The 24,560-nt window shown below is 42.2% G+C and overlaps 1 protein-coding gene across 1 annotated transcript in view; it reads right to left on the bottom strand.

Annotated features, from left to right (window-relative positions):
• LOC112256388 (protein diaphanous homolog 2) overlaps nt 1-24,560 on the bottom strand; it is a 629,309-nt gene that overhangs the window by 422,559 nt on the left and 182,190 nt on the right. The window contains 8 exon segments of the mRNA XM_024429614.2: nt 718-822; nt 2,028-2,092; nt 3,137-3,255; nt 11,247-11,363; nt 14,888-15,000; nt 16,923-17,033; nt 19,889-19,997; nt 23,765-23,901. Of these exon segments, the coding sequence (XP_024285382.2) occupies nt 718-822; nt 2,028-2,092; nt 3,137-3,255; nt 11,247-11,363; nt 14,888-15,000; nt 16,923-17,033; nt 19,889-19,997; nt 23,765-23,901 (876 nt within the window).

The raw sequence follows: 24,560 nt of genomic DNA, 5'->3' as shown, positions 1-24,560 counted from the left end.
GCGGAAAAGGGATGGGATGGGGGAGCGTGGACATTTGCAACTGCAACAGAATTTAGTTTGGAGAAAAACAATCTCAGATACTGGATGCCATGCCATCTTTCAGCATTGGTTTATATTAAATTTCGGTAAGCAGGGAAGCAAACTGCCCTTTCGTCTCAAGGCAGCACTGAAGTGTTTAAAATTGGGTTAAGGAGGAAATAGCAGTAATTTTCTGTGCTCAGGTTTGAGGGGTTTTGTTTGGAAGAGACAGGGATGCCAAGGCCAGAGAATAAATGCAATCCATCTCTTTGATGATACAATTGCATGGAACAGGCTCCCATGGAGCAATTCACCCAATATCGAATGCAAGATTTTAAAAAGGAGATTGACCCTTTATTGAATCAAACGCTCCCACATGGCTGAAAAATACCCACTTAGAAGGAGTCTCGCATCCGTGATTGGGGTAGAAAGGTTTCAATTTGACCAAATTAGTAAAAGTCATTTTCCTCACAACCGGATTAACTTGGACCATCATGCTTTGGAGAAACAACTAAATGCCTTCTTTCATATGATGTGATCAATGTTAGATGCTAGCCCCAATCTTGGTTTAGTGTTTCCTTTATTTCCCATTCTCTTGTCAATACTGTGTTTGTACAAAACCTCTATGGAGAGCATGTGGCTTCAGACTGCAGTTTGGGGTTGTGGGTGTGCATCCCCCCTCTCCTCTGGTGTCATTACCTGGGTCTTCAGGTTGCAGATCTGCCCTTCCAGCTCTTTGATTTTCTCCTCCATCTTCTGGGACTCGGCCTGGGCATCCTGCCGAGCGCTGAACTCCTCATCGAACTGCAACAATTCAACACAGCACAAACACACACAGACACACACACACACACTCTGGTTAGGGCCAGGGTGTCTCAAGAGAACGGCCTACTGCGGGGCATGTCAACACACACAAAAAAACACAGCCTCGCATGCACTTGTCCCCCATCTCTATTCATAGGCCTCTGGTGGCCCTCTACCCCGTCGTCTTCTGTCTGTGTTTTGGGTCTAGCTTTCATGTGTTGGTGATGGACCTAACCTTTGTGGGAAAGCAACCAGTGTCAGGACAATGTTTTCTCTGTCACCACAGGAGCGGTCACTGCTCGCATTCCAGGACGCCTCAGATGTACACAAATGTATGCACTCACTACTGTAAGTCACTCTGGATAAGAGCATCTGCTAAACAAATTAATTGTCCCCCAACACACAGAGGCAGGGATGATGTGGGGAGTGGAGGCATCTGCTGGCTGGTGATACTTGACCAAGCCTTTAGAGAGGAGTACCTTGAGTACCAAACTCTACCCTGCCTTTAATCAGACATAATGGTCTGAGTCACAACACTTCTGGAGGATTCTGTTGGATGGACCAATGACTCACACAGTACTACTGTTGTACTGAAAAATATACCGTGTCAACTGATTAAATGCGCTGTCTATCATTACATTACAATAAAGTACATTTGTCCTTTTTTTGAAGATGAGTGTGGATGCTTAATAAAGTACTGCAATCCAGTTCTAAAGTATATAAAAGCATCAGAAGGTATGCTATCACATTGGGCTGAGTGGATGAGAGGAGACTCCATTCTTCCCTAAACACTGTAGCTTTTATTCTAAAACGTAACTCATAAAACAAATCTCAGAGAGTTTGCTGAACCGTTTCCTCTCCGGTGTGTCTTTGATGCACAAAATGACCTAAAGTAATAAGTTAATACATGAGAAAACTGATTATTTGAAGGCCTCTATTGCAATGACATGTCCATAAAGGGTTCTGAACAGTATCTGTACATATCGTAACTCGCACCCCGTCGCGGACACAAACACGTTTATATGTTGGAGCATCGGCATTGATCCTTGCAAAACTGAGACAGATCATGTACTTCTGTTGCCAGCTATCGATCAGGACCCAGAAATCAATAGCTTGTCTGGGAGCTCTAGGTGGAAAAACGTTTCTGATGGGAGTGTGGTGGTGGCATACCAATGGCATTGAGAGGTTGATGCATTATACTTCACCTTCTTGGAGAACTCAGCAGCCTTCAGATCGCTCTCATCCACTTTGGCTTTATCCACGCACTGATCTGTAAGACAAAAGGGGCCGACAGCAGTGACGACAGTAAGCAACCATGAAGTGACTCTGATTCTCTCAATTATACTGTACATTGTTAACATCCTATTTAAGACTCCAAATCAAACGTAAAGTGAATATTACAACGGAGAGAGAGAGAAAGAAAGGAAATAGAGGTAATGAGTGAAGAACCTGTCATCTCCTTCTTTTCCACATATCCCCCTGGGAATTTGTATTCTGTTCGGCAGGTTTGCTGACCTTCATTTTAAAAAACCAAGCCCCGAAACATTTGTTTTCAACTCATTAAAGCACAGCGATAGAAAAAAAGTTAGAAAATCTAACATTAATATGTTTTTCATGGATGGGCTTGGAAACTTTTAATGAGCCTTTGTTGGCAAGTCACAGAACTGTTAGTGACAATAACCCAAAAAAAGAAAGGAGATCTCAGTTATTTCATGATATTGTCTCTATTTGAAGACAATGAATGATTGCATATCTAATTTAGGGCAAACAGATATGGTTTCCTCTATGATTCCTGGAAAGCTGCTGATGAATGTCTTCAGCAGAGTGAAAACCTTGTGAAATCTCCATGAGCTTATGATGAGACATGATGTGCCACAGTCACACCTAACAGATAATGTATTATGTATGCATAATCAGACTACCTTATCTTATATATGTCAAGCAGCTGCAGGTGTTTCTGGGTAGGCTCTCAGGGGGGGGAGATAATAATAGAAAGGCAACTGAATATAGCGACATCCCCCACCGGGTTGGCGGAAAAATATGTCAGAGGATGATTTAGACAGACTTGAAGACAAAATGTAATTTATACAGAATCAACAAGACTAGCATAAAAAAAACAGATAGTGATTTCAACTCTAATTTTCTTTCTGTCTGTACAATATGTAGGTGAGGGCGACCTAGGAGGCAAAAGCAGAAACCAACAAAAAACGGTTTAAATGTGTTCATAATGACATCAGTGTATAATGGTTACCTACTTGGGTGCAAATTCACCCTTCTTAATGTCAGAGGAAGCACAGAGATCTGGCAGACCTACCGATGAGGTGGGTGAAGTCTACATCCAATCTCTCCCTGTATCCGAAGTCTGGGTCCATCCCACTGCGATGGAGGACCACCTGTGAGACACATTCCTCTATCACCTTGTAGTACTGGGGCCTGAGAGAGCAGGGAGCCAAGCACAACACATTTAGCATACACACCAAGAACAGGAGAATGACAAACTTACTCAGTCCTAATTCTCCACAAATTATCCCCTTAGTTAACCTTAGAGGTCACAGAATGCCAGATCGAAAAGGTTTCACAGTTGAAAAAAAAAATTCTATCAAATTTGATCACTTGCTTTTGCGCAGATCTTGAAATCACTAAATTAATCTCGGTGGTGTGGAACTCGGAGAGGTTTGGCTCGCGTCCATTCAAGGTGACAAACGGGGAGTGCGGCCAACCGTCACGATGCCCGCTCGCCTAATTTGCAATCATCTTTGCCAATTAAGGGTGCTCATAAACCAAAAATGCTAATCTAATCAGTGTAATGTGTCTAATTAAAAGCACAATGGCATGGAAAACATGTCTGCGTGTTTTGGGAGGGTGACATAGCGAGGGGGTATCGTCAGCCGGGGCTCATGTTCACACCACACAGGTTGGCGTGTGACCTTTCCCCAGTTATATTATCAACTTTAATTGCGAGTGACATTTAGCAAATACAATGTCAACTTAAGCTGAGCCCCGTAGTGGCAAATAATTAGGTTCCAAGCATGACCTTGAATGGTGCCAGCAGAAATGCAATTTTCCCACCAGAAATGTCTCATCTCCTCTCCCCCCCGAGCACACGGAGACTGCATTTTAATGATTAGGGATCGTTTCCGAGGAACTATCGCCCGGCTCAAAAATCCACACTCGAGGTACATGGATAATTTATCACTTGCTCCCGGTCAATGCTAGTTAAATCCGGGATTCACAAAATGAATGTGGATCTTTCCAGGTTACGAGAAGTTGTTGCCAGTCATATCACACTTACTTTATGATGTCTATGCCAACTTATTTGATTAGAATTACTTCCTCAGGGCAGTATGAAACTGCATGGAAAGCAATGATCGGTGTGAAACAAAAAATATGTGAATGTAGAAGTATAACCTACACTCCAGATAGTTGTAACTTCATTGGACAACTATCTGGAGTTTGCTTATTTAAAGTGATGTTGCCTGAGTGACAGCCGGTGAACTACTGTACACTGTTTAAAAAAAAATGTGCATAAGACTATATGGGGCAGTTTCTCAGATAAATTAAGCCTAGGCCTGGACTAAAAAGCAGTGTCAATGGAGAACTGGAACCGCTCATATACACACACACAGAGACAGTCATTTTGTACTGTGGCTATGTGAGAAGCCTCATAATCACACTGTGGGTGAAGGAGGTTAGGCACAGCTGCCAGCCGGTCCTCATGTACCCTAATATGTTTTCCTCCCACACAGAAAGATCTGAGGGACGCCTATATTAGGAGTGCCAGCAATCTGTGGACGGCAGATTTGCTGTGCTCTAATTTCCTCTTGGCTTCTGTCGTCGGACGCAATGCTTCTCACTGATACTCAGGGTGAGTGGTGGGGAGGCTCAGAAGGCTGATATCATAACATGGCTATGATGCAGATAAGAAAATCAAAGCTTGTTTCAAAGTCCTGCTCTTTTTCTACTTCTTTTGGAAAGGAGAGCAGGGGGTAAGAGCATTGATGTGGCTCAAATAGACAAATTCCTCTGAGCGGAGGCCTCTTTATGAACTAGATAGGCTGGATTTGTCGGGATGCATTTAATTTCAGAGAGATCATGTCAAAAAAACAAAAGTGCAGAGCTCTGAATATGAATGGGGAAACACGTGCGAGAACATATTGACAAACAATTGACATGATCTAATTTCTGCTTATACTATATGCGGGGCTTTATTTGTGATGACAAGGAGCAAATGGTGGTTCCCTCTAAAATGTGGGCAGTCCTTATCATAACGTAAACAGATATTAGAAGAACCAAAACAAGTCAAACCAGATTTCCATTAAGCACAACGTTTTTGTAAGCATGAAATGGCAAATGTTTTGTTCCAACGACTGGATTCGCCCACTCGTGATGATAACGAGCGAGCACACGTCGCCCCTGTGTGGCTTAGCGCTAACCCGGCTTACGACTGTCACCGATGTAGACCACATTATTATCTCAATAAGCTGCCCTATTTTCCCGGCATCCCCCGCTCCTCCTTGCCACCACCACTGAGATAACTGGGGAAGGGAAGCAGCGAGCGAGTGACCCAGAACTGTCAAGCCCTACCAGAGCCTGGACAGGGCAGGGCACCAGAAGTCAACATACAGTGCCTTCAGAAAGTATTCACACCCCACATTTTGTTGTGTTACGGCATGATTTTAAAATTGATTAAATTGAGATTTTGTGTCACTGATCTACACACAGCAACCCGTAATGTCAAAGTAGAATTATGTTTTAGAAATGTTTACAAAATGAAAAGCTGAAATGTATTGAGTCAAAAAGTATTCAACCCTTTTGTTATGGTAAGCCTAAATAAGTTTGGGAGTAAAAATGTCACATAATACAAGTCACATACTAAGTTGCATGGACTCTGTGTGCAATAATAGTGTTTAAAATGATTTTTGAATGACTACTTCATCTCTGTACCCCACACATACAATTATCAGTAAGGTCCCTCAGTCTGGCAGTGAAGTTCAAGCACAGATTCAACCACAAAGACCAGGGAGGTTTTACAATGGTTCGCAAAGAAGGACACCCATTGGTAGATGGGTAACACAATGAAGCATGGTGTAGTTATTAATTAAACTTTGGATGGTGTATCAATACACCCAATCACTACAAAGATACAGGCGCCAAGTGACAACATGGCTTACAGTTGCCAGAGAGGAAGGAAGCAAACCTTTCAGGCATTTCACAATGAGGCCAATGGTTTTTAAACGATGGCTGTGATAGGAGCAATGTTCCCTCAAATTTCAGGCCTGCAGAGCGGAAACATTCAGGGCTTGAAATTAACCTGTTTATCCACTTGTCCTTCAGACAAGGTGACTGAAAATGTTGTTGTGCTGTTTGATGCAAGAAACCACTTTACAAAATAAAATGCATTATTATTCCCATACCATTATTACAGAGAATCAGACAAATTATGCTACCCTCTGCCTGTTGGTTACTTAGCTTATTCAAGCATGTCTCAAAATACAACACTCCCCTTTAAATACAAAAAAAGCACTTTACCTAACTAGCTTTTCAAATGCACACGTTTTCTGCTCTTGTAGGAAGCAATCACTCCCCTATTGCTGACTACAAATTATCTTTAACTGGGCTAATAACTTACTAACTAGAAAATGATGTGAACAAAATGTGCACACGTGCCTACATACAGCTCTCGCTTTGATCTCAAAACAAGGGCATCTACTCAAAACTGCTCATGCTGTAAACAGTCCAGTTCAAAGTAAATGGCACAGATCCATATATGGCAATGGTCTATGTGCCTATAGGGCTACTGCAGCTCAGATTTTTAATGACGCACCGGTCAGTCTGTGTGGAGTACGGGCTGGGTCATGTATGTCAATTGCAATAGAATCCTATTCCGATGCGTTCTGCCTAAAATATCTTGCAAAGTTAGTTTTTCATACAAAGTCTTGTATACTTCGTTTTGTTTTCGGTATGTTGCATTGAAAGTGGCTAATATTGCGTTGATTCTATCACAGTTGCCACAGGAAAGGGAAAAGTTGATAGTGTTAACTAACAAGGAAAAACTCTAGAAAGTTGAGTGAAGTTCAATCTCGTGCTTCTCTCTGTGGGCTGATATTTATTCTACAAGGCAGTCCTGGGGAACTGCGCAGTAGTTTCGGTGATACTGTGCGCCCGTGCACGTGCGCAGTTTAGAGGGAACATTGGATAGGAGATAACTGAGGATGGATCAACAACATTGTAGTTACTCCACAATACTAACATAAATTACAGAGTGAAAAGAAGGAAGCCCCCAAAAAATGATTCCAAAACATGCATCCTGTTTTCAATAAGGCATGGTCCTGAATACAAAGCATTATGTTTAGGGCTGTAATCACTGCTAAATGTGAGTCTAACATGTATTGATTCAGGGGGTTGAATTCTTATATAATCAAGATACATTAGTATTTGACTTTCCATAAATTACATAAAAATAATTAAAAAATAAAGGCTTTCTTCCACTTTGACACAGTATTCTGTTTAGATTGTTGACAATTAAATCAATTATTATCCAACTTTGTAACAACAACATGTGGAAAAAGTCAAGGGGTGTAATACTTTATGAAAGCACTGTACGTCCCCAGCACCAGTCCTTCCATCTTTCATTCTGTCACCTTCCCCCTCTATTTGGCTTCTAGCACCAGCACAAGCTCCCCTCCCAACCCCCTGCTCCACAAGACCAGTGTAATCCCCATATCGCTCTTCTCCAAAAGAGGAGATTGCTCTATATTTACCAGGGGTTTGAATTGCTCCCATTTGTTAAGCATGGCACTCGCAGATTAATTACTGAAAATAAAATAAGCCACAAATGTTGGCCATTATTATTTTCTAAATTCTTCATGCTCTGTCAAATTGGTTTTTGATCATTGCTAGACAACCATTTGCAGGTCTTGCCATAGATTTTCAAGTAGATTTAAGTCAAAACTGTAACTAGGCCACTCAGAAACATTCACTGTCTTCTTGATAAGGAACTTCCATGTAGATATGGCCTTGTGTTTTAGGTTGTTGTCCTGCTGAAAGGTGAATTCATCTCCCAGTCTCTGGTGGAAAGCAGACTGAAGCAGGTTTTCCTCTAGGATGTTGCCAGTGCTTAGCTCCATTTAGTACATTTTTTATCTTGAAAAATTCCCCAGTCCTTAACAATTACAAGCATACCCATAACAACATGCAACCACCACTATGCTTGAAAATATGGAGAGTGGTACTCAGTAATGTGTTGTTTTGGATTTGCTCCAAACACAACTTTTCGACCCGGGAATACAAAGTCTTAATTTCTTTGCCACATTTTTTGCAGTATAACTTTAGTGCCTTGTTGCAAACAGGATGCATGTTTTGGAATGTTTTTATTCAGGTTAGTATTGTGGAGTAACTACAATGTTGTTGACCCATCCTCAGTTTTCTCCCATCACAGCCAGCTAAACTCGGTAACTGGTTTAAACCATTGAGTCACCATTTGCCTCTTGGTGAAATCCTTGAGAGCGGTTTCCTTCCACTCTGGCAACTGAATTAGGAAGGACAACTGTATCTTTGTAGTGACTGGGTGTATTGATACACCATCCAAAGTGTAATTAATAACTTCACCATGCTCAAAGAGACATTCAATGTATGCATTTAACATGTTTACCTGTTGTCTTCTTTGTGAGGTATTGGAAATCCTCCCTGGTCTTTGTGGTTGAATCTGAATTTGTAATTCACTGCTTGACTGAGGGATCTTATAGATAATTGTATGTGTGGGGTAAAGAGATGAGGTAACCACTCATGTTAAACAATATTATAGCACAGAGTGAGTCCATGTTAATTAGCACATTTTTCCTCCTGAACTTATTTAGGCTTGCCATACCAAAGGGGTTGAATACTTATTGACGCAAGACAATTAAACTTTCATTTTTAATGAATTTGTAAAAAAGATTGAAAAACATAATTCCACTTTGACATTATGGGGTATTGTGTGTAGGTGTCATGTGTGCTCCCTCTCCGGCCTCTAGGTCACCAGGCTGCTCGTTATGGTGCACACCTGTCACCATCGTTACGCGCACCTGCGCGTCATCAGACTCACCTGGATTCCATCACTTCCCTGATTTTCTTCCCTGTTTGTCACTCCCTTTGGCTCCTTCCCCGGGCATTATTGTTTCTGTTTCATGTCTGTGCGTTGTTTGTGTTTTCTTGTTTTGTATTATGTTACGTTTATTTATTAAAACACTCACTCCCTGAACTTGCTTCCTGACTCTCAGCGCACTTGTTACAGTAGGCCAGTGACAGAAATCTCAATTTAATAGATTTTAAATTCAGGCTATAACACAGCAAAAAGGGGGTTCTGAAGGCACTGTAACACCTTTGAAATCAAAGCCCCCGTTCTGCTGGAATATTGGCATAGGCATGTCTCTGTTGCATGCCCCTTTGATCAGGAAGCCCTCCTATACACCTATGGACAAGTTTCGCTCCATCACCTGACTTGGCCTGACAGCGAGTGCGAGTGACGACGGTCCAACTCATCAAAACCTGAAATGATTTTACGGGATCCCTTTAATCTAAAATTAAAGACATACCCTTTCCCAACCAGCCAATTTAATCTGGAACATAAAAAGATATGCAGGTTCAAAGTAGCCAAAAAAGATATATTGATGATGAATTGAGGCCAAGCTGGATATAGAACCTTGAGTCAGACCGACCGACCGCACCTCGCAAAGCCCGATGATGTATGTGGAATTATATGTCTTCCTCGTGAAGTAGGGGAGGAGAGAGAGCAGAGAGGAAAGTATTTTTAAAAGCTTATCTTTAATAAGCACATTCATTTTTTATGACCATTTGTAGTGATCCTTTTGGAGAGCTGTGGCGTCAGTAGTGGGGAGAAGACGCAGACAGGAGTGCTGAGGTGGACTTGCTGTACTCGCTGCTTAATGTGTTTTCTATTTCTCACCTTCTCCAACAAGATGAGGAATGCATTATTCATACCAGCCCGAGTGAGCAGCATCTTGTCTATGGTAAATTCTTCTTCTCTCTCTCGTCTATCCTCTTTCCTCTTTTCTGTAAAATATGTTCATTCTGTGAAAAGTCTGACACAGCAGCAAATTGATCACTGTCATTGCTATCACAGAAGCCGCCGCAGTCTCCATCCTTTTTCCTGTGATTGACACATTTACACTGCCGAGGCAGGCTGCCATTTGAATAATTACCTAATCGTTCAAAACTACAGAATATTAGATCTGTTCTGATATGACCCTGGCACTTTGCACACAGTGGTTAGAGTCAGACAGAGGCAGAGAGAGACAGAAGGAAAGAGAGAAACAGAGCGAGACAGACAGACAGAGACAGAGATGCCTTGAGAGGACATGTGAATCTTTAATTAAAGGATTACATTTATTTTTATCATCAATTGCACATAAGGTCCAATCGAAACTTGACTTGGGTTAATAACTGCCTTGCTCAAGGGCGGAACAACAGATTTTGGGGGATTTGAACTGGCAACCTTTGGGTTACTGGCCTAACGTTCTAACCGCTAGGTCATCTGCCAAGGTAATGTTTAATGCTTACATGCCATCTGACCTCTCAGTGCTACACTTTCACCACTAAGCACTTCTGAATAAGCTACCTTCTTATTTATCATCACTCATCAATATTAGAATTCCTAAAACCAGGTCTCAAGCATGGATTACACTTGAGGCCCATGCGATTTCCACAGAGTTGGGTATGGCTGCCTTTTCCTGTTACGCTCCCTGCCTATGGAATAGCCTGCAGACTAAACTTAAACTTGAGACTCTTGTCCCCCTTGCCCATTTTAAATATTTATTGGAGCATTTTTATTTTTGTATTGCTTGTTACTGTTTCAGGTAATGCAAGATGTTGTGCTGTTAGTAGAATAACCTATGTGTAAATGTAATATGTTGCTGAATTTTTTGGTGTTATCTGTGATCGTTTTGTTTGTCTTGTGTAGTTTCTTAATCATTGTACCTAAACTGTATGTGTAAACATGTATACCAAGGGCCCAGCTGTAAGAGACCTTGGTCTCAGTCTGTGTTCCTTGTTGAAATAAAGGTATAATAATAAAGTGCTAAGGATATAAAAGCATGTATGGGAAATGGTAGATTGCAGGAAGTAGCTTTACATCTGAAAGGCTCGTAGCACACTGTAATCTACAGGAGTCAGTGACGTGTTTTGTTATCTGGCCCAACTCGAATATGGTGTCAAGGAGAGGACATCTCTGTGTTGGTAATGCAGAATTAGCTCATCAGCTCTACAGAGTAAAGTATATCCCCTATAGAGCTACATACAGTATAGAGTAGAAACTGTTTAATATCAAAATGTTTGCCTCATGCCTTTCTCAAGACCAGCCTTGTGGAAATGCAGTCTTCCTGTGAAAACAGTGAAAAGAGACGTGGGTGTTTGGGGGCAGAAGTCACCTGATGTAGTAGTCATTCCTGATGAGAAGGAGGTGCTGTAGGATGGACAGGAAGTAGGTCTCCGATCCAGTGTCTTTCACCATGTTGGACAGGAGATGGTACACCTCACCCATATCAGTGAGAAGGGGATTAAGGTATATAACAGCATGGCCTTTTTGCTTGTACAGTACGAGTGAAAATGTACTAGGCATCATGCAGAAAAAAACTAGAGATTTAATAAAGGAAAAATATACAGCAGTACAATCTATGTGCCCTTTCTAACCAATTCCAATATTAGCTTTCACTACCTCTCCTCATAGCAATCTAATAATATAGTGACAGTGCATTCTAAAATACATCAGAATCATTTCGATAGATCCTCGATTCACGGTGTTTGTTTGCTTTACAATTTTTCCCCTCAATCAAGTACTCAGACAGGCGTCATTGTGTACAAGCAAACACTGCGACAAATCCTCACATCCGTTTTCCCATCGGGGAGCTGCAGAAGAGTAAACAGCTAACATGAGGAGGGGAATTGGCAATAAAGAATGGTCCCTGTGGTCTACCTGTCACTTGACACCTTTCAAGGAGGAGGAAATTAATCACATGAAAACTCCATTGGGTTTGAATATTTTAAGGGACAATCATGAAAAGGGGATCAGTCACTGTGGAAAATATTGCTGAAATTCAAGTCTTCACGATTGTGCCTTGTCATGTCCGTCGAAGAGAAAAGATGTGTTCTTAAACTTGCAAAAGGTATTGATTATGTGTCGGACAACTCGGCTCCCCAAAGAGCGTGAGCGATGGCTTTTGATGACGAAAATAGTTGTTGAATCAGATAAGAAATCATTGTCTGTTGGGGTTTTTTTGTCAGAAAAGTGGTGTCTTTAAAAAAATAGATATATATATTATGTCCGTTTCTCTGAGTTGAATAGCTGGCTATTTGTTTTCCAAAAAGAACAGGAACTGTCAGTGGCTGCGAAATGGAGCACTTGGCACATCTCACAGTTGATTTGTATGGAATTGAAACCATAGGAAGCAACGTTCAAATCAAGGCAAAAGTGACTTTACAAATAATATCCAAGTGTGATTTCAGAATAATATCATGATCAAATGACCATCTATTGTATATCTGTGTTTATGAGAAATATTTACATGGGATTTTAATCTATAGCCAGATTTAATTTGATCTTGTTTGAACTACTACAACAACAAAACAGTCCCAAAACTGTAAAGAAAAAGTGAGAAATAAATAGCCTGAGGGGGTTATGCATAACTGTTTGGTTGAGAAAGGATCCTCCCGTGTATATTCATCGTTTGAAAAGCATGTAAAAAAAAACTAAACAAATAGCCCGATTTGAAATATGTGCACACATGCTGAAAACAAGGAAATAGAGTAAGGTTGGAAAGTGCATTGTTAAACTGAGAAGGATGAAAAATCGATAGCCATCATAATATGTAATGTGCGTTTTAACCATGTCTGCTGAAATATTTGCGTGCTGACTGTGGCGTGATACACTGTATGGTTTGAACCCCTTTCACAGTCAGTGGCTCTGCGTTCATTCACATTTGTCTGTGGTCAGCAAGCAGTAAATAAACCTATCTGATTTGTGTATTTTTTTTGCCCAGAGGGCATAAAAGGAGGGACCAAGGGCCTGCCTTCCTCAGATTATGGGAGAGGAGAGAGGACATGGTTGGACTAGCTTCGTTTCAGGGTTTTTAGAATAGGCCATGTCAAAGTTGGGTGGCCCCGTCAAAGTTGTGTAAAGCAAATTACATCATTCCAATGGAAAAACTGTTAAACTCATTGTCTCAAAATATTTAAATGATAATCGAGTGTTGATTGCCTCTGAAAAGTTAACTTTAGCATGAATGAGCATCACTTGACAATCAGTACAAAGACATGACATGCAAAATGACAGAACACCGCATCATTCTCTCCAACTGTACTCACTATTTCATACACCACATGATCCGGCCACCGCAATCAGTGCAAATCTATCCTTTTTAACACTGTTTGACATTTTCCTATTCACTTCCGCCACAATTGTAATTAAAACGGTTCTCCCATATCAAATTCGGCTAGCGCAGGAGATGGGAATACAGGCTTCTCTGAAGTATCGTTTCCCACTCCTGTATTAGCCTGGATGAAGTCGATGAGAATTACCAAGCCGGTGAGATGCAATTATAGGCTCACCACACTGGTATTCGAGGAGGGGGGGGGGTACTGTAAGTATGGAAGAAGCCCGGACTTGGAAAGTGTCCAAGCAGCTACATCTATCAGTAAGCAGCAGACATGAACAAAGCTCTACCTACAGAACAATGCAAATCCAAAAGCACACACTTCTCTTTTTCTCCCTCGCTCTCTTTCTCTTGCTACATTTGACTTCTACTCATGTTGTGGAGCTGGGGATCATGAATAAAAATGAGCAGCAGTGGAGGTGCGATGTGGACCAGTCAGTGGTAGGGTCAATCAATCACTATTCCACAGCATCATTAATATTCATTAGTGGCCCCAAGTCACCCCCTCAGCACCCGGACCTGGGCCGGACACAGAGGACACACGTCTCTCTGTGTTAATATTCATGAGGCAGGCAGGGAAACAAGCTACAGAGGAGGCAGCCGGGAATGTGTGTTTGTGTGTGTGCATGTTTGTGTGTGTCAGAGAGTAGAGCTAGCATGCACATCATGAAGACTATTCACAGATCAATACCACATTGTCCTTGGAAACAAACATTGGGCCCGATAATTTGTGAACCTGCTCAAGCACATCATTAATCCAGGTGCAGTGTCCGTTTTTTCCCCCTTCCCTCGCTCTCTCTCTTTCTCTCCTTCTCGGAGCGTCAACAGTAACTGTCACTCAGCACAGCACTCATTGGCGGATATTCGAGCACTGTGGGATTTGGGGAGACAAAGGTTGGCAGAGAGAACATCTGTATAACAGTATCTGGCCCTGCACTGTCTACCTATCATGTCAGTGTTTCACACATCCAAATGCCCTTAGAGACGCTCCTTGAATTATTAGGCACCTGGCCAAATATGCTTTAAAACAAGTCTCAAACTCTGGACCCAATTAGGGCTCACTTTTAACCACTCATAAAGTTTCCAGTTGAGAGGACCTAGCGGGACGACTTGGAGAAACCAACTTGTCATATCTAACTAAACGGAAAAGAAGAAAGGTAAGGTAATTGCTCAAATGGACACAGGTGTGATTAACCAGACAAAACAAAGAGGTGACTGAAGAGTGACCTCGTGTACCAGCCAAAGCAACGGCACTAAAACATTTATCCACTGTACCATAACAAGACTTAAAAGTGATAGCCATAAAATAAACAGTTTGTTCTGAAGACAAAACAAGTGGTAGTGATTGACAGCTGCCTTCTGTGTCTTGCATCATCTAGGTAAGATCTAGACGTCCGAGAGATGAGGAATGGCGATGAGAGGGGGAGAAGAACCGAGGCAAGAAAGGGTGAGAAGAGATTGTTTACCTGGTTAAACAGGTAAGAGATAGGTGAGGGAGATTGCACTATACATCCTCAAATTCTTCTCTCATGAATCCGACCATGCCTGCTTTAGACCTGTAAGCCTGGTAAGGCCGACACAATACACTCATTCCCAGCAGCCCTTTTCCGGTGCAGTGGCACAGGCGGACAAAAGGATATTCCATCTCAGCACGGATGTCATCAAGGCGATGGGAGAGCTCAATGGAGTCCTCCTCCTTGTTCTCGTTGAACACCTTCAGTTGGATGTCCAGCTCCTCGGTCTCTTTCATCTCCTGTAATTCAGAGACATGAATACACTGTGGTATTAGACAGAAAAGGACTCGATACCTCATTATCGATTGGTCCAACGGAACGGAAAATATTGGCCTGTGTTGTATTGTAATGTGATTTAATGAGATAGACAACAGAGCATTGGACGCATATACAGTACCATGCAGAGTAATTCATTTATATACAGTGTTATCAGTACTACATAAACCTACACAACTCAACTAAATTGTACTAGCCTATAATGGTTCTAGGGATGTGAACGTTTAAACATTCAAATTATTTAAACAAAATGGGGATCCTTAACGTTTTTTACGTAGCAGAAAGTAAACAGCATAGAGGGTATATTTCCGCAACAGCACAAGGCTCAACTTCTCCGCTGTTTTGGTGCCCTTACTACCACGCTGTGACAGCGTGAAGAGAACCCGTGCACATGCGCAGAAACTGTGTGTGGCTGTGTAAGAGTGAAGTGTTGCATCTCGCTCATCTCATTATCCTAGCGTATTCATATCGTTGATGATATGTCACAGCATGCCATTGCAAGATTTTTATTTCCCGATAGATAGGCCGAGTGCACGGTTCTGCCTATACTGTGCCCCGCACTTATCTCTCTGTCCCTCACTAGCTTGCTATTAAAGATGCAAGTGTTTTCGGAAGCATTGCAGTATAAACATTTGTCATATCCCTAACTGGTCCCATTAACGGAGACCATTGTTGATGGCGCACAATTGAGAGCATTGATCGCCTCTGAAAAGTTAACGGCGCACAATTGGCACAGCGTCGTCCGGGTTAGGGGTTGGCCAGGGTAGGCCGTCATTGTAAATAATAATTTGTTTTTAACTGACTTTCCTAGTTAAATAAAGGTTAAACAAAATAAAAATGTATAAAATAAAATACTCATCACCCCCCTTCCCTGCCAGCCTGGTATCCCCGAATCACCCAGCTCTCTACACCTGCCCATTCCACAAGGGGCTTTAACGGTGCACTTTACAACTTTCCTATGAATCATCAGAGTTGGAGTTTACTGATGACACCATGCCAAATGTAACCCAATTTCTGCATCTATCAATCACCTCGCTGCTCTTTGGCCATGCCATCTGTCTTCGGAAACGACAGTTCAGAGAGGGAAGCAGCACGCAATGCCACAGAAATAAGGGGACTCGAGGACTGTGGGCCAATAGCAATACCCCAGTACTTCATCATGGGTCTGGTTCATTTTTATTTTCCTCTTGGTCACTTGACTATTTATTGACTCCACAACACAACAATTAGTGGGCCCTGCGTCAGTTTAAATGCTTGCATTAAAGCTTCAAATGCGGCATTAATGAATTATTGTAAAGGAAACTCCATCATATCGGGGGGCAGAGAGGAAGATAATTGAACTAATGACAGCAATAATCAAGCGGAGCAGTCAGGATGACTTATTAACAAGTGGCAAATTCCCCTCTGCAAATTAGGTCATGAGTGATGAGTGGATGCTTATTTGTCTTAACCGAGTGCAAGGATCTGACTGCTGATTGATGATGCCCAGAGCGAGCTGTGATCAGTGAGGTGGTACCACGCGGTGAGGTGAGCTAGAACGCTCCAATATAATAATGGGAGCACTATACATGCAGTATACAAATGCATAAAGGGATGTGCATTTGCTAATTCCTGTAATGGCCCAGAAAAATGTGGGGTGTCAAACATAAGACATGCAGGGGAGTCCAATCCAGACCACAGGAGGTTAGAGTAAAAAATGTATTTTTTGGGGGGGCGGGGGGAGGGGGAACAAATTCAATATACTTTAAAATGACTAAAACCAAATTGAAACAGTGTATATATTATAATGCACCTACATTCATACAGTTTCTTCACTATGCCTAGCTTGCTATTTTTTGCAAATTGTGACGACAAGGAAATCTAACCAATTTTTAGGGTGGCTCACCGGTAGGATCTTTTTGAGGCCACAGCGGAGGAACTCATTGCGCAGATGTATCCTGAAGTCCAGATCGTCCGGAGAGGTGACCAGGGCGTTGATCAGCTGCATGCAGGCCACCTGTTGTTCAGCACACAAATGCCGGAGAGACCGTTAGAGAGAACACACAAATGATATGGTGATATGGTGATTTATCATGCTTGACCTCTGTGTACGGTATCAATCTATTTTATGATGTAGCAGGCACTGTTGAGTTACAAGACCTATGTGTGAAAAAACATATGTTTACACATTTTCCCAGAGATTAAAGGAAAGAGGAGAGCAAAGAGATGAGAGGGAAGAGGAGAGATAGGCCATAGTCTGAGTATGGTGTAGAGGGAGCAAAAAGGAAGTAGAGGGTAAGAGGAAGTCGAAAAGAGAAGAAATCCGGGGAGTCCGCTGACCAGATATGCATTTGTAATTGATTTATTGGATTAGGGAAGAGACGAGGGATGGAGGGATGGGAGAAAGAGGGCAAAGGGAAAACGCTGATGGGCCTTAACGGACTATAAGGCGGCTCTGGGGAGCAGCGCTGGGAGAAGACAGAGTGCTCGTCCGACAGGCGAATTTATCAGGAGCTGAAGGAAGGATCTCCGTGAACGACATGTGAAAAGTAGTCTTTAGAAAACCTCTATCGGCACGTTTGTGTTGGCCCGCATTTTTTATTAACGGTCCATTGTGAATGCTGTCCCTGGGCTGTTTTTCACACCGATTCCTCCTGTAAGTGTTTTCCTGGAGAGACTCATAGACACACACATGCGCACATGTACACACACGCATGCACACACACAGACACCCACATACTCTAGCCCAATTAATGCCCTCGGAGAACATGGCTAGTGGGAATTCAGCTGGCGATGGGGAATAAGAGCCATCTGGAATGAACAGCATTGGTTTGTTTTTGGTGTGTTTTTCCCCCTTCTATAGCCGGGGGACAGAGGGATCGAACAGGTTTGTATTAATCCAGTGGAGTGAGGGCACACAGTGTTATGGTTTATGGGAATGTGTCGGTGCTAATGGAGACTCTTTATCCAGACATATGCGCCAGGCCTGCCGCGCCCCGGGAAAGCAGTGTGCTTAAAGGGATACTTTGGGATACTAATTTTGGCAATGAGGCTCTTTGTCTATTTCCCCACAGAGTCCCAGAGTCCGACTAACTCGTAGATACCATTTGTATGTCTGTGTCATTTTGCGAGTCAATGCTAACTAGCATTAGTGCACTGACTGGATATGGGTATACTATAGTTAGCATTGGCTCACAAAACTACCTACAACTTCCTTCATACTGGACACAGAGACATATCGTATCCACGAGTTAATCTGACTCCGGGGAAGTAGATAAAGAGCCTCATTGCCAAAACCCCAAAGTATCCCTTTAAGGAGAACTCCAAGGCTGTTCTGTGCTGCTGGTGGTGTGGAAGGGGATGTGACAGTGGCTTTGAGAGCATGCCAATGGAGCCAAGCAGCAACATAGCAGACCTCTAAATGATCCAATAGGGTCTCCAGAGCCTTGGACCAAGAGCTGGGCATCCAAGCCTGAAGTCTACACAACAGGGACGCTAGACTAGAAGCCTTGCTGAAACTAGCTCCACTCTCATCACTTTACTTCCATCTTTAGCCTTTCAAAAGCAAGAGAGATATTTCGAGAGTTATTTTGTCTGGATGAGTAGCTAGGTCCATACTTCTCTTCCTGTACATGTAGATTTGTCCTCCTATCATACAAAGCAGACAAACCCCGACAATGTTTGTTGTGTGAAATTGGTTCAGGGAGGGTTATTGTGGTGCTTGTTTCCGGGGTTGGTGACAACGCGAGGGGGGAGCTCAGGCATCATGTGAACCCGAGCATACAGTACGAGATTTATGTCAGTGTAATTAAAAGTGGGACTGCTGGGATGGTTTAAAGTTGGGATGCAGGCTGGCTTTCTCTCTACAGTGGAGTTAGAAAAGCCCGAACCATCGGCAAAACCCATTTTAATCACATTAACAAAGTCAGGATCCACAGCACCCCCCCATTCCCTCCTTCCCATAGATCCACCACTCTGCACATTACAAATTATTTCACCAATTATTAAATACATGGTTTGCAGTGATTTGTTCCTCAAAATATTTGGAGTGCCAGAGAAAGAAAAGTAAAATACAGAAGAAAAGACAGGTGTATTACTGTATGGCAGCCCTTTTCCTCTGGGTCCTCAGAGACCCAGCTCGACAACACTGAGAAAAAGCTCAAAAATATTTATTACGAGGATGAGAAGAAAAAAAACATCTCAGAAAGTCAACATCTCTCTTTTGGTCTCGTGTTATTTTTAGGAGTCCTTTTCAGAGCTTCTCTAGTGAAGCAGATGATTATTAGGGCAGGAGAGAGAACCTTCAACGCATTTTAATAGCCCACGGTCGACTCTGTGTCAAACACGGGCTCCAAGCCGAGAGGCCATTTTTGTGAATGACACTGACTAGAGCCGAGTTCTGTCCATTGCACATGACATGGCATGGCATACTTGGGTGATTTATTGTATTATGTGCATATATGTGACTTTTAAAAAGGTGTTTCTTTCCACAACTTGCCTCAAAGGTCAACAAGTTAAGATCATGGATACAACTTGGAAGAGTTGCTCAACTAGTTTGTGAATTAATATCTATGAATGCAGAATAATGTGTGTATGACTCGAATCCAAGCAGACTAGCATTAAAAGAATACAGGCATTACAACATGTGATACTCTGTAAGTGGCAGGTTGAAAGAGTGTTGTAAATTGAAGTGGATATTTATGAGATGGGTTCTAAGGGAAAGATGTGGAGAAAGGGGTGCATGAATCAATGTGTGCATGTGTGTGTGTGTGTGTGTGTGTGTGTGTGTGTGTGTGTGTGTGTGTGTGTGTGTGTGTGTGTGTTTATGTTATATGAGTGTGTCTATATCCAACAGGTTTTGTATATACTGACCTGGAGCTGTTGGGCTTCGTGATTCTCCAGTCCCTCCACTATCGGCGCAAATCTCTCCTTGTTATTCCTCTCTGCTGCAATTGTCATGGCAGCCAGAATCTTATCCAGGCTGAGAGAAAGCAAATACACAAAAAAGTCAACAAGCGCCTTTATCACCCCACCGACAGGACATTTAAGATAAGATCATTTTCACCTCATCCCCATATATCATCTCGTCTCTTCCCATGTCATTGTCAGGGGGATTCTGTGGGGACCCAAGACAAATTTTTGTATTTGTTGGCAACACTGTGCATTGTATGTAACCAATTTAGCTGCCACAGTTCATTGCTCTGGTGATGCTCATACAAAGCCTGTGTAGCTGATATCATCCACAGTAAAAATCTATTCATAATAAAATGTAGTTGACGATGCAAGAGCAGGAGCAATTTATTACAGGGAAAAGAGTACAGAACTAACGTATACAAACACCTATTGTTGTTAAAGCAAATTAGACCGTTTACAAGCAGTCACGGCACCTTTGCTGAATAATGATTAGGTCAATTTCAGAGGAAGGCATCACACTAAAGAAATATGTTGCTGTGCGCCTGCACACAAACGGGGGCTGCAACACAAGTAGGTGAAGTCAGTTGAAATAGCCACTTCAGTAAACGGCAAACAAAAGTTATTTAGCTGGCGTCACTTTATCACACCATCAGATCAGACATGGGGGCCTCTCTCATCGGGGTTGTAAATGCTAGGTTCGCTGTCGTGCCTTTATCTCCTATACACAGGAGAAGCACAACAAAGACTAGGCGAGAGAGAGAGAGAGAGCTGCATGGAAGCTTTAAAAAAAAAAAATTCTCAGCTCATTCTTTTTTCTTCTGTTTCTCGCCTCTTTGCCATCCAGGATGCGCTGAAGCGTTCGTGGGTCCCCAGGGAGGAATGATGTCTCATGACCCAGCCATGCCTGTGAGCTTCCCCATTGCTCAAAAATAGTCTTGCAGTGGAGCAAGGAGAGGGAAGATGTGGGGAGAACATACACAGGGTACTCCCTGTCTACCCACCGAGTACCACCCATCCCAGTGATGGCATGGGAGGAGGATGGAGGTCTGTTGACAAAAACGAGTCATTTATAGGTTATATTAGACTGATGTGTGTTATGTGAGTTTGCCTCCATCCAAATCGTTGCACTGGGAAGGGGAAACTCTGCCATGGATAAAATATGAATCATAATTTTATATTTTACTGGAAATCCTAGGAAAAAAATGTATGACCTATAACCATTATGTGAAGTATATGTGTGGAATAAATGTAACATATACAGTACCAGTCAAAAGTGTGGACACGCCTACTCATTCAAGTTTTTTTTCTTTCTTTTGACAATTTTCTACTTTGTAGAATAATAGTGAAGACATCAAAACTATGAAATAACACATATGGAATCACGTAGTAACAAAAAAGTGTTAAACAAATCAAAACATCTGTTATATTTTAGATTCTTCAAAGTAGCCTCCCTTTTCCTTGATAACAGCATTGCACACTCTTGGCATTCTTTCAACCAGCTTCACCTGGAATGCTTTTCCAACAGTCTTGAAAGAGTTCCAATATGTGCTGAGCACTCGTTGGCTGCTTTTCTTTCACTCTGCGGTCCAAGTCATCCCAAACCATTTCAATTGGGTTGAGGTCAGGTGATTGTGGAGGCCAGGTTATTTGATGCAACACTCGATTACTCTCCTTCTTGGTCAAATAGCCCTTACACAATAGCCCCCCTGTTGAAAAACAAATGATAGTCCCACTAAGTGCAAACCAGATGGGATGGTGTAACGCTGCAGAATGCTGTGATAGCCGTGCTGGTTAAGTGTGCCTTGAATTCTAAATAAATCACAGACAGTGTCACCAGCAAAGCACACCCACACAATCACACCTCCTCCTCCATGCTCCATGCAGAGACCATCCGTTCACCTACTCTGCATCTCACAAAGACACGGTGGTTGGAACCAAACATCTCAAAATTAGGACTCATCAGGCCGAAGGACAGAATTCCACTGGTCTAATGTACATTGCTCCTGTTTCTTGGCCTAAGCAAGTCTCTTCTTCTTATTGGTGTCCTTTAGTAGTGGTTTCTTTGCAGCAATTCAACCATGAAGGCCCGATTTCACTCAGTCTCCTCTGAACAGTTGATGTTGAGATTTGTCTGTTACTTGAACTCTGTGAAGCATTTATTTGGGCTGCAATTCCTGAGACTTTTAACTCTAATGAACTTATCCTTTGCAGCAGAGGTAACTTTGGATCTTCCTTTCCTGTGGTGGTCCTCATGAGAACCAGTTTTATCATAACACTTGATGGTTTTTGGGACTGCACATGAAGAAACTTTCAAAGTTCTTGAAATGTTCCAGATTGACTGACCTTCATATCTTAAAGTAATGATGGACTGTCGGTTCTCATTGCTTATTTGAGCTGTTCTTGCCATAATATGGACTTGGTCTTTTACTAAATAGGGCTATCTTCTGTATACCCCCCATACCTTGTCACAACATAACTGATTGGCTCAAACACATTAAGAAGGAAGGAAATTAACTTTGAACAAGGCACACCTGTTAACTGAAATGCATTCCCGGTGACTACCTCATGAAGCTGGTTGAGATAATACCAAGAGTGTGCAAAGCTGTCATCAAGGCAAAGGGTGGCTACTTTGAAGAATCTCAAATATAATAAAATAAATGTTGGTTACCACATAATTCCATATGTTATTTCATAGTTTTGATGTCTTCACAATTATTCTACAACGTAGAAATAGTAAAAATAAAGAAAAACCCTTGAATGAGTAGGTGTGTCCAAACTTTTGACTGGTATGTGTAGAAAAATGGAGCAGGCTTTTTCTATGTGATAGGGGTGATAAAGCTGCAGACATGTGCAGGGGGTACAGACATAGTGGTTTTAATGCCTGTTCAAACTGTAACTTGAAAAAGCGCTACATCTGCTTAACTCCTCGCGTTCGCCCTTTGATTCCGTCACTTAGTTTGTGGTGTTGACAATGAGCCAACGTCACAGTGTAGCTCTCTAGCAGACGAGGTTGTCGGAAAGTGAGGCCTCAGCTCTATTTTCTGTCAATCAGCTGTGCATGCTTAAACATGGCTGTGATCATTGGAAGGATTGAGACAGTCGTCTTCAACACACACATCTTTACATTCCTACATTGAACATAGCAGGGGCCAAAACCATGGTCCCGCAGACACATTCAGAGGAGCTGATATGCGAAAAACAGTTTTAACTGGGTTCTCGTATTCGTCAGTTTGTTCATTTTCCTCTGCTGCATGCAGACCTACTTTGAAGTGCCATTGTTATTCTAGTCCAGCTCTGTGGCAGACACAATAAAAAAGAGCTCTGCTGGATTCAATTTATAATCTGTCAGCGAAGCTGTGTGTTCATGGCCAACAACACTGAGCACTTAAATACATTACACAGCCCAAACTGCTAAATCAGAACATGTTAACTGGCAGTGCACCGATACAGCTCAAAGCCCTTGCTGCAAATGCAATGAGTGCACAGAATGTATTGTGCTGGGGCCAATGACAGATTGTCTACAACACAGGAGGTTGGTGACACCATAATTGGGGAGGATGGGCTCATAGTAATGGCTGGAACGGAATAAATGGATCCATGTGTTTGATACCATTTCATTCACTCCATTCCAGCCATCATTATGAGCCGTACTCCCCTCAGCAGCCTCCTGTGGCTTACAAATATATTTCCTTAATCTCGTAATGTACATGACGGTATTACGTTGCTAGAGGGAGAAGTGGGGAGGAAGGCAATGCATGGGCACAGAGAGTGACATTGAGGATATAATAATGGTGGATGAGTGTTGCTAATGAAGTAAGGTTGCAGTGAACTTACATGTTTTCCTCTCCAATGATACAGATAGCTGAGAGGATCTTGACGATCTCAGTCATCATACTGGTCTGTTTGGGGTCAATGGCCCTGGCCAGGAGCAGCAAGCTCCGCTCATCTTCCAGAATCCTTTGTAGTCCATACTGTAGACATGTAAGAGGAAGAAAATAAAAAGTGTCCATAGGGTATAAATTAATGAGAGCATTTGCATTCATAGAGATCGCTCACTTACAGTTTTTAAAAAAAGAACTACTAACTTTACAAAGAACCTCTAATATAAGTAATAGTTAGCCCTAATTCTCTTTTAAAGAGGGACATAGAGGCCAAGGGAAAATTGAGATTATGATGAATTAAGCCAATTCAGGACAGGGCTGTGGGGACAAATACTTATAGTCCGCTACTATCTTTAAAGCTATCTCAGATTCAAGCAATGGGCATACTTGACCACGTATGGGGATTTTATAAAGGGTAACAATATCAATAGCTCATCCATCCTTGAACAATGTGCTACTTTTGAGAGATGAGACAGTGCTGCTTCCCAAAAAAGAATAATTAAATACTTGGTGACAATGGGCTCAACATGGCAAATTAGCTTCGCTTTACTTGCCCGTAATAGCACTTGTCACAGTCCAGCCATTCTAGATAGGAAAAACAGCCAACCTGGTCTCATCATACAGGATTTTGAGATGACTACATACGGGGTATAAGGTGATATCACTTTTTATTGATTTCCTTTCTACCGCTCTTGCTCCTTTTCAATGTGAATAAGACTTTATTCCAGGATTGCCATTGAAATTGAGGC

Source organism: Oncorhynchus tshawytscha, linkage group LG08 (assembly GCF_018296145.1).
Source record: "Oncorhynchus tshawytscha isolate Ot180627B linkage group LG08, Otsh_v2.0, whole genome shotgun sequence".
NCBI lineage: Eukaryota > Metazoa > Chordata > Actinopteri > Salmoniformes > Salmonidae > Oncorhynchus > Oncorhynchus tshawytscha.
Note: the sequence above shows the minus strand (reverse complement) of the source record. Positions and strands in the feature narration are given on the sequence as shown.